Raw genomic sequence first — 11,187 nt, 5'->3', positions numbered from 1 at the left:
CTTTTGTTTTTCAGCAAACCCTACCTGACTCTTTTCGAGACGGATGGAGCGCTCACGTCAATCTGAGAAAGGGACTTCCAAATTTAGCTTAAATTTTGGAAAGTTTCTATCCAAAGGTTTTGGTCGCCTTTTTATTTTCCGTCTTTATTCTTTGTTTTTTCTGACTTTTTTTGTTTCCCTTCTTCGTCTTTTCTTTCTCTTTTTTTATCGTTTCAAATGTATGATTTTTTTAATCCAACCGGTTTTACTTACAAACATTATTTGGTATCCCATGATAGTTTAAAAAACATTGTGTGAAGCTATATTTATATTTAACGGAAAGCATTATCAGTGTTTGAACATTTTTCAAGTGTTGTAGTTTTAAATTGCACACATGTTTTTATAGTTCGCAGACATTTTTCAAATATTCCACGAACAATTTTTTATAATTCTTGATTTTTTTTAATGCCATGAATACTTTTTCAAGCATGTGAACTCTTTTGTTGAATGGTATGTTTCTCTTTATAAATGTATGAACATTTTTTCAAATGAACATTCTACTCCCTCCATTTACTTATACAAGGCCATTATAAAAATACCTTTTGCATCTATATAAGGCCACAAACACTAATCGAGACAAAAGTTAATGATATTTTCTTGTATTAGCAACTCGTTTAATACTTGCATGCCAACAGTCATAATGATACTCCACTCATCTTACTTGCGTAATAATGATCCTAGTAAATAAAACGAAAAGCTAGATTACATAGCAAGGCATTAAATTTTACCTTGTTACCTGTAATTTGAGTTTGTGTCCTTGTATATAAAAATATAGGGAGTATTAAAAATGCGTGAACATTTTTTTAAGTTGCCTGAATACTATTTAAATCAGGTATTGGACTTTTTTGAAATAATTTTTCTAAATATATTCCATAAATTTCCAATAAAGTAGCAAAAAAGGCAAAAGGTGCATTTAGCAAAAAAAAAGGAAAAGGTGAGATAAAAACTGACCCACCTCAAACGGTCGAGGAACCACACAGGGAGCGTCTATGAGCCAGCGGTCCAGTTAGCAATTTAATCCCCCTAAAAAAAAGTTAGCAATTTAATTTGTCAGTATTAGGTGCCGAGCGTTGTACTGTTAATACAATTTTTTTTATTCTCTCGGTTTACTCCTGTATTTTGAGGATTCTTTTGTTTTAAGCTATGAACCTTGTTTAGAAAAAGATGTATGAATAGTTCCAAATTACACGAGCAATCTTATAAAATGTAATCTTCGATAGCCTCTAGGGCATGGAGGTGCGGAGGATCTCGGCCCCCCGCCAACGGGAGGGACCCTGTTCTCATTCTTGTTAGATTCAATGGTTGAGGCTGTGTGGCGGCGACAAGGTCCCTTAGTAGGAATAATGCCCCCACATTCTATCCCCGTCCGGATGGTGCATCTAGCATCATCGGAGGACGTGTGGAGGTGTGTCTCTGTCGGATCTCGCGAGATTGTTCTAATTGATTTGGTCCTCGGTGGATCTATTTGGATTCAATCTTCGTTCGTCTTCGTTTGAGTGTTTACAGGTTTGGTCCTTCTAATCTATGACCTTCTTTATCAGTTATGGTTGTTGCTCTGGTGTGTCGGTTCTATGAAGGCTTAGCTCAATGATTTCCCGACTGTCTACTACAATAAGGCTTGTCCGGCTCCAGTGAGGGTGGGGCAATGACGGCTGCGTGCCTACGGCTCGCTCTAGTGCTTGTAGTCGTCGCTAGACGTTCAAAGAACACGGTTGCAATTTTTATTATCTTTGTTGTCCTTTATACTGTCATGATTGAAGATGAATAGATTGAAAGTTTCTCGCAAAAAAATATTACAAAATATACATTTTTCTTCAAAGATGCTTCAACATACGTATTTGAAAGTATAGGGATGCTTTTAGGAATGTGGAATATTTTTGAATCTTGTGAATATTCTTTTTACAGTTTGTGAGTATTATTTTAAAAATGTGACCATCATGTAATAATATTTATATTTTTCTTTTGCGGGAAACAACACTAATATCTTGACTAGGACAAATAATCCCCTGGGCCTTTGGATTCGACTTTGAAGACCGGTCATGACCAGGAAAAAAAATGCATGCAGTGCAGCCCATTGTGACGTCTACTGCCACGGCCCTCCCTTTCTGTTGTCGTTGGCCCGCCAATGTTGGTGAAGCACGGCTGTGGTCGGTCACTGGCCAGAGGTCCAGCCGGCGGCCATCTCGAAGCCGTTACGGCGGTTCAGGTAATCCTCCCTGGCCTGCTGCACCTCCTCGCTCGTGTTCATCACGAAGGGCCCGTCCAGCGCCACCGCCTCGCCGTGCGGCCGCGCCACCAGCAGCAAGAACCGGGCCCCCGCGCCTTCGCTCCGCACGTCCACGCCATCGCCGTCGTTGCCGAACACGACGCAGTGATGCGCGCCGGCCGCCTCGTCCCCTGGCTGGCCGAAGCTGGCCTCGCCGTCGAGGACGTAGGCGCACGCGCTCCAGCCGGCCGGGACGGGCTGGCGCAGGCGCGCGCCGGGCCGCATGGTCACGTCGAGCCACATGGCCGGGGTGCGCGTCTGGATCGGCGAGCGCGCGCCCAGGGCCTCGCCGCCGATGACCTTGACGGACACGCCGTCCTTCTCCGCCGTGGGGATGTCGCGGCTCCTCAGCTCCTGGTACCTCGGCGCCACCCTGCAGACGTAGCAACAGCATTTGTTATTATTGCGTTCAGCAAATATTTGCAAAATTTGAGGTGGATCCATGCATACATCTTGTCTTTTGAGGAGAGGTTGAGCCAGAGGTTGAGGCCCCTCTGCACCCCCTCACCACCCGGCATCTCTGCGTGCACCACACCACGCCCGGCCGTCATCCACTGTTACAAGTGTTTCCTTCTTTGTTAATATCAGCATATAAGACCATGCCATGGAAGGTAAATTGTGTTTAACACGAATATCCAATTCTAAGGCTGGGCTCATCTGCACCCAGTGAACAATAAATCCAAAACAAAAATACTAAAAAGATCCAGTTCTGAGCCCGGACTCATCTGCACCCTGCACCCGATGAGCAATAAATTGACAACAAATACTAAACAAATTCTGAGCCTGGGCTCATCTGCACCCGTTCAACACCCATATGTATGCTTGATTTTTAGCTTTCAAACTAAGAACATGCACGGCAGTGCTATCTTGACAATATCACTTGGTATAATTGCTGAGTCCGAACTCTGAAGAGAGACCTAACCTGAACATCTCCGGTGTTGATCGTGCCCTTGTGGCCTGAAAAGTCATGGTAACTCAAGCCTCCCTGAAAATGATGAAATTTTATCGCATAAGTCCTAACTCAACGGAAGTTGTTCTATTCATATGGCAAGAATAATGAGAGTTTTTTTTTGCGAGAAAGAATAATGAGAGCTATACGGACTTTCTACCTCAAGCATGTAGGTAACATTCTCGAATCCTAAAGGGACGCCATAGAAAAAAGAAATATAGTCAGACCATAATTCTTCAATATACATGAAACTAGCTTATCGGTGTCATAGAAATTCTATACTCCGTGAGTATGTACAAGAATGATAAATAAATTACAAACCTCGGTGTGGATGATCAGTAAAGCCGGCTGGACGAGAAACTGAAAAAGAAGGTAGGTGTGAATTAATTGTAAGTTGACCAATTTAGTATGTGAACAATCAAATACATGATTTTATTTAGTTAGCCTGTAGTTGAACATTTTATTTAGCGATGGATTAGGTGTTTAAGTTGGACACCATTAACTCAAGCCTTATATAATGTAAGCATCTCGGAGCAATCAAAATAGACTAGATGAAACTGGTATAGGCTAGATATGAATCATGAGAGTGACGGTCCGGATACCCGTGGCAGGGGTGACCAGACTTGCCGATCATGGCGGGTGATTAGGGATGTGACCCGACGGTTTCTTCCGACTATGTCGTTGTGTACCACGTTCATTTGGAATATTTGGAGGAGCGCCTATAGTCATTCCAATAGGAGTAGTTGAGTTTACGAAACTCAGTTAAAAAATTTTGGTGCTGGCGATGTGATTGGTTATTATCATATAGTCCGGACCATCTTGGATTTTATAACCTGTATGCAATCACTTTCAAAATGTGTCCCTTTTAGGAGTAGAGATTTTTGTGGGAAGTATCCTGTTTTAACTGATGGGGTATTTTTTTCCTTTTCGGGTGGAATGGGACCTTGAGTATCTTAATCAACTGGACGAAAAGGTAAACTAAGATGCTAGAGCTGATCGCTGAAATGAATAACTGAAGATTCCAATTTGGATGATCATCATGCGTACGTACATTCAAACTCATCCAAGGAGATGAAAGGATCCAAGCTCTGCAACTCGGGCCTGCAAGAAGTAGTAACAAAGTTTGAATTGAGCTTCGTGTTGGGCAGTATAAATTTTGATGGCGATCAGGTGCACGATGTGATTGATCACCTGCCAATGCTCCTCCGGAGAGCGAAGCCGTCGCCGACAGCCTTGCGTTCGCACATGAACTTCTGAACCACCGCCCGTGGCCTCCTCACCGAGTGCTCCTCCTCGTCATCGATCTCAGCAGCAGCAGCATCGTCACTGTCACTGCCACGCACACAAGGAGAGGTTAGAAAGTAGAATATGCATCACATGGAGAATATAATCTGCATGCATCACATGCGCCGATATCCTCCTTAATTATCGCAAAAGACCAACCAGTATGTCATAGATTAATCGGTTGTTAAAAGCTAGTTATAGGTTGGGATAACATTTAGAATGTAAAGTATTCTAAATAATCCTCCGGTCGGAAATACAGTGCATGTACTTTTTTCTAAAGTCACCATAAGTTTGACCAAGTTTGTAGAGGAAAATATCATATTTGATAACACTACATAAAATATGCTCATCGTGTCTTAATTAGATTGATCATGTATTTATAGATGTAGGTTCTTTTCAATATAAAATGGATCAAACTCTATAGAGGTTGGGTTTTGGAAAGAAGTATAAAATTGACCAAACTTTCTAGAGGTTCCCTTTTGAAAGGAAATGTACAAATACATAAACCTTTTTTAGTAATGAGAGAGCTCTGTTAACTAGGAATGTTCTTGCTTGGTTAATACTCCCTCCGTTTCTAAATATAATTTTTTTTAGAGATTTCAATATGAACTATATGCATATATGTATAGACATATTTTAGAGTGTAGATTCACTCATTTTGCTCGGTATGTAGTTCATATTGAAATCTCTAAAAAGACTTATATTTAAAAATAAAGGGAGTACTATTTATTTATTTTTTGAACAGAGGAGTACTATAATCGAGGGCAGGCAGTTGGGATCTTTAATGCTGCCTAGTTGGTTCCTACGTCTGTTTTAATCAATGAGATGAAACAAAACTTTTGCCTTGTTTTGAAGGACCAGTTCGCAAGCAGTGCCATAGTATACATCGATCAAAAAACGGATGAATCTCCGTCAACATTTGAGAAAAAACGGTATGAACTCAATACATGCTTGTCATGCATGTAGGTGTGTGTTTACCTGTTGGCGCCGATCACCCCGTTGACCCCGAACTCCAGGAGGTCCCTCCCGGCGCCGTGCTCCTCCGCCTCCGTGGCCGGCGGCAGCCCAGCGACGTCGACGATCGGCCCGGCGCCGTGGCGAGAAGACGCGGGGGAGGGGCAGAAGGGGACGCACGCGGCGGCAGACATGGCTGGCGGGCTGTGTGTATATACACACGTACGTGCAGTTGACAGACGGCCGGAGCTCTGCAGACCTTGGCTAGCCGAGCTATATGTTTTGGTGTGAGCGAGTCTGTGCTCCCACGCCGGCGTCTATATATACCCGCGGCCGCGAGCGCGCCGGCGCCGCTTAAATTTTAACAAGTGGAGCGCCCACGCACGCACGTTCAAAGGAAGGCGTCAAGTGGGAACGCCGCCGCTGTCGCTGCTGTCGTTGCGTTCGGTTGCTTTGCATGTACGAAGCAGGGCACACACTGATCCCTCCGTTCGGGAGTCGCTCCCTACCAATCAGTACCAGCACGCACGCCCAGGTGTGAACGCTTCATCGAACCAACCGTGATTAGATGGTCAGCATAAAAATGATCTATCCAACCCACCAAGATTCAAATCATAGACTTAATAGTAGTGCTCGCAATTTTCTACTCCCTCCCTCTCGGTTTACAGGGCGTGCTTTAATTCAGACTTTTCGGCGATGTTCGTTTGGTAGGAGATGACATTTCCATCGATTATGAGGCGTCCGTGATAACTTCGTGAATCTCAAAATGATATGCTGGCGCGGTCACTCGGAGGTGCTCACGTATAGGTGCGTGCTTGCATTTATGGGATGAGTATATGCTTGTTGTGCATGTAGTCGATTGTTGGCAAATTTGACAAATCTGACCTCTGAATGAAATCATTTCACAAAATGAACCGTCCCTAAAAGAATTACACTCAGCTGACCTTTTTAAGTGGCGCCCGACATGAAGACACCACACTACACTGTGCAACGCCTGACTGACAGGCGCTACACGCCTGGCCAACGTCGCACCCCGAACTGCCTGAAAAGTACTAAGTCAATGTGCAGCGCCTAAGAGCTAGGCGCCACACCATATAGTGTAGCGCCTAGCTTCTAGGCGTTGCACTAGTGATGAAGCAATCACTAGCGCAACGCCTAGGAGCTAGTCGCTGCAGACTGACTTAGTAATTTTTCGGATCACCCGGGTGCGACGCTGGCTAGTGTAGTGTGGCGCCTTCGTGTCGGGCGCCATTCAAAAAGATCAGTCGAGTGAAATTTTTTAGGGACAGTTCATTTTGTGAAATGATTTGATCCACAGGTTAAAATTATCAATTTTGCCTCGATTGTTCAGTGTGTTATAAAAAACGGTGTGAACGCTCCAAGCGTGTCTTGTCGCATCCCGGCTCCCCGTCTGTACTAGTGGGAACGCTGTGCCTGTCACGGCCGTTACGACGGGACCCCGTCCCCATGCACGCACTCGCGGCGCGCATCTATTTACCGGCGGGGCCCGCCGGTCAGCGGCAGGAGGAGGAGGGTTGCGTGCCCGGGACGTGTGTGTGTGCACGCACTTGCTGCCCTATCGGCTACCGCGGCTATAGTGACACACACACATGCACCTGCTGCTCCTAGTGTGAACTGCTCCCTTGTCTTGATCCGCCTGCTTGGTCTGATTCGCGTCCCCTCCCTCCGCCAAACCGTGCGATGCAATGCATCCAGCCGACCAGCTCGATCGATCCCGGAGTCAAACCGGTTTCGTTTAAGAAAGAAACCGGAAGCGAGCCGGCTCGGGTGTGTACAGGAACGTGCTCTGCTTCTTCCTCCATGTCCGGCTCCACTTTTCATACGTGCGTGCGTGCGTGCGCAGTCGAAGCAACCTAGTTTAAAGTTTGTTTATAGGAAACTGGGTTAGCTAATGGAGTAAATCTGTACAAAAAGAGACTTATTATAAGAACGTAGGGATTGTGCATGATATTATCACATGCCTTGGGTCGGTCCTTCTCAATTCTTGTTCCTGCTTTTGTGTGAGGTTTTTGACCAAATCTAGCTACAGCTAAGCCGCTTTTCACCGGAGAAAAAGCACGTGTTCCATCTCATGAGTGCCTCATGGACTTTTAAGCTCAACAGTTTTTTCAATAATAAAAACTCGTGACTAGAGACAACTTAAGAAAAACGCATATTATTATTAGACCTTCAGAATGTGTCTTTTGCAATGACATGAATCCATCGGCCATCTCATGCTTGACTCTGTGGTGCGCAGAAATATTGGGCTATTCTTTTGGAGCTCGGGTTGGATTTTTTTTTTTGGTACCTAGCTTTTGTTTGTCATCAGATCAATGCAGACGGAGGTTAGAGAACTTCTACACCTTACCGTCAGAACTCCCGAGGAACTCTCTAGCTATTGATCTGTCCAGCCTGAACATTTTTTCACATGATCTCGTCTCCTCTTCTCCAGCATCCAATCAGGCCTTCCCAGGGGCGATGAAGTGTTTTGGTCGTCGACGAAGCCTTGTCGATGATAGCCGGGAAGTCTTCGTGCACGTGCCCCTAAGGACCAGCGCCCTAGAGGCGCAGTCGTTGTCGTTGAATCCTTGAATCGATCCAAAGAACTTGACACAGAATATCGTTGTTGCACAAGCATGATGAGAAACCCTAACCTCGCCGTCCCGAGGAGTTGGCGGGAATCTATGTCGGAGCTCTCTCTTATCCATCCCAACGGACGAACATGGGGGGGGGGGATCAGAGCCCGAAAGACTGATTCGAAGAAGAAGCGCCATCATCCATCCAAACACCGCCCCTACGAGGATTAAAACCCTACCTATCTACTAGCCGGATCCGAGGCACCAGAAATCCCTTCCCCGCCACCGGCCATCGGAGCGGTGTGAGAAGGGGAGGCGAATCCACGGGCTCACTGGTGAAGATCGAGGGGAGAAAGGTTTTCCTAATCACCTTGCGAGAGAAAGCAACTGGGTTAATTAAGAGCAACTCTAGCAGACCCCGCAAAAGGCCCAAACCCGCAAAATAACCGCCAAAATGCGGGTCGGTGCGAAAAATCCCGCCCGAACAGACCCCACAAACGCGGCCGGCCCGCAAAATTTTTTGAGGGGCGCGGCAAAAACTCGGCCCCAACCCGCGTATTTGCGGGTTTCCGCCTCGCCCCTGCGGTGCCCCGTATCGCAGTGAAGCATTTGGCGGGAGGGACATTTCAGCCCACGCCCATTTCCCCACCGCCGCCCGCCACAGCTTCCGCCCGTCCGCCGCCACCGATTCCGGCCAAATCAGCCGGCGGAATCGCGTCGGCGGGGCCTTTTGCACTCTTCACCACCGCTAGGGCCACACCGCCCGCGCGGATCCGGCGAGAAGAGCCGCCCCTTGTCGCTGTCGCCGCCGGGGAACGACCGCCCTCGAGACGCCCCTCGTCGCCGCCGGTTAGTGTTATTTTGCTTCGTGTCAATGAAATTTGAGCCTGGTTGGTTGACGCGGCGTGTGCTCCTCTTTCATGTAGATGGAATTGACCCCCGTGCGAGAAGTTTCTTCTCTCCAATTCATCCAATTCGGACGACTCGGATGTTGAGATGATGCTCTCAAGCTTCCGATAGAAAACACTAGTGATGGCTCTTGCCGTCAAGGAGCATGAAGACGAGAACCGCAAGAGGCGGCGAGGATCGACCGTCGGGCGTCTTTGCATCCCTCGGAATCGCCATCTCGGGAACGAGATGTTGATGCAAGACTACTTTGCGGAGAATCCAACATATCCACCTCACCTTTTCCGGAGAAGGTACCGAATGCGCTGATCCCTCTTTGTTAGACTTGTTCAAGCTTGCGAGGTCAATTGTCGGTATTTTACGCAACGAAGAAATGTTGCGGTCTTGAAGGGATTTAATGCATATCAAAAAATCTCATCAGCTATGCGGGTGATTGTGTATGGGGTTTTGGATGGTTATGCCGATGCGTATCTTCACATTGGTGAAGATACAACAATTAAGTTGGTGCATAGATTTGCCAAAGTGATCGTCCGTGTCTTTTGTCCTGAATATCTTCGGGCACCGAACGAGGATGACACAAAGAAATCGATGACATCTAATGAGAGGAGAGGGTGGCCCGGCATGCTAGGTAGCATTGATTGTATGCATTGGATATGGAAAAATTGCCCGAAGGCATGGCAAGGAATATATTGTGGCAAGTCTCGTGATGCCACGATTGTTCTAGAGGCCGTAGCATCCGAGAATTTATGGATTTGGCATTGCTTTTTTGGTATGCCGGGCACTCTCAATGATATCAATGTGTTACAACAGTCTCATTTGTTTGCTAGACTTGCTAGTGGTGATGCTCCTGCTTGCAACTACACAATCAATGGGCATGAATACACAAAAGGGTACTATCTTGCTGATGGTATATACCCTCTTTGGTGCACATTTGTCAAGATCATCAAAGAACCAAAAACTAAAAAATAATGTGAGTTTGCAAGAGTGCAAGAGGCAGCCCGAAACGACATTGAAAGAGCATTCGGGGTTTTGCAATCTAGGTTTGCCATTGCTCGTGGTCCTGCTCGTTTTTGGGAGAAGTGGGCCTTGAAGAACATCATGACATACTGTGTTATTCTTCACAACATGATTCTCGAAGATGAGAGAGGCATGAACTTGGAATTCTTCTACGACAATGTAGGCAGCCGTGTCAAACCAGCTAGAGACCCTAACCGCATTAGAGCTTTTTTCGGACATACAAGAAGATTGAACAAACACCCACTTTCAGCTTCAGGAGGATCTCATTGAGCACCATTGGCAAAGGCTGGACAGTAGCAAACACATTTTTCCATTCATTTGTATTTGTATTTGTATTTGTATTCGGGACAAATTTTGTTTTGAATTATTTGTATTTGTATTTGATGATTTGAATAATTATTTGTAATGTGGATGATTGCCGTATTGTGTTGGTATTGAAAATTGGTGTGGTATTCATATATTTGTGGACCGGTGGGATGCGGGATGCAGCGGGCGCAAAAGCAAACCCCGCAAAGCCGACCCGTAAAAAGGTTTATTTTGCGAATATGCTTTTTACGGGTTCGTTTGGAAGGTCTGCATCTGCGGCCGTCCGCGCCGGTCCGCAAAGACGTTTTTTCGCGAACTGCAAATGTGTTTTGCGGGCCGGCGGAATGCGGGGTCTGCTAGAATTGCTCTAAATCTGATACTTTGATTCGCGTGCAGCCTCTCTACCCAAATGCGCAATGCAATGCAATGTATCCAGCTCGATACAATAGAAAGAAAGAAAAGGTTTTTGTTTAGTACAAGGAAACTGGATGCAAACCGGGTTCTGGTGTGTATAGGAACGTCCTCTGTTTCCTCTCACGCTCGATTTTCAAACGTGCGCAGTAGAAGCAACCTAGTTTAAATAAAGTTTGTAAAAAAGAAACTTATTATAAGAATGTACGGATTGTGTATGATATTACCGCCTTGGATCGGTCCTTCTCAATTTTTGTTTCTGCTTTCGTGTGAAGTTTTTGACCAAATCTAGCTACAACTAGAGTCGCTTTTCACCTTGGCAAAAGCACATATTCCAGCGCTCATGAGTATCTCTTGGACTCTTAAGCTCACTACTAATTTTCTTTAACTCGTGACTAGAGACAAAAGGAAAAGGCATATTATTATACCTTCAGAATGTGTCTTTTGCATTGAACATGTATCCATCCACCATCTCCTGC

The 11,187-nt window shown here is 45.8% G+C and overlaps 1 protein-coding gene across 1 annotated transcript; it reads right to left on the bottom strand.

Moving 5' to 3' along the window:
- Nucleotides 1–1,935: 1,935 nt before the first annotated feature.
- LOC119349506 (pirin-like protein) lies at nucleotides 1,936–5,782 on the bottom strand. Its single transcript, XM_037617545.1, has 8 exons — nucleotides 5,517–5,782; nucleotides 4,446–4,586; nucleotides 4,306–4,355; nucleotides 3,576–3,614; nucleotides 3,415–3,443; nucleotides 3,228–3,290; nucleotides 2,756–2,859; nucleotides 1,936–2,678 (listed from the first exon to the last, which is right to left on the bottom strand). The coding sequence occupies exons 1-8, from the start codon at nucleotides 5,684–5,686 to the stop codon at nucleotides 2,192–2,194; spliced, it is 1,083 nt and encodes a 360-aa protein (XP_037473442.1). The 5' UTR covers nucleotides 5,687–5,782; the 3' UTR covers nucleotides 1,936–2,191.
- Between the last annotated feature and the right edge of the window lie 5,405 nt (nucleotides 5,783–11,187).

Source organism: Triticum dicoccoides, chromosome 1B (assembly GCF_002162155.2).
Source record: "Triticum dicoccoides isolate Atlit2015 ecotype Zavitan chromosome 1B, WEW_v2.0, whole genome shotgun sequence".
In the NCBI taxonomy this organism is placed as follows: domain Eukaryota; kingdom Viridiplantae; phylum Streptophyta; class Magnoliopsida; order Poales; family Poaceae; genus Triticum; species Triticum dicoccoides.
The sequence above is the reverse complement of the archived record's forward strand: the minus strand, read 5'-3'. Positions and strand labels throughout refer to the sequence as shown.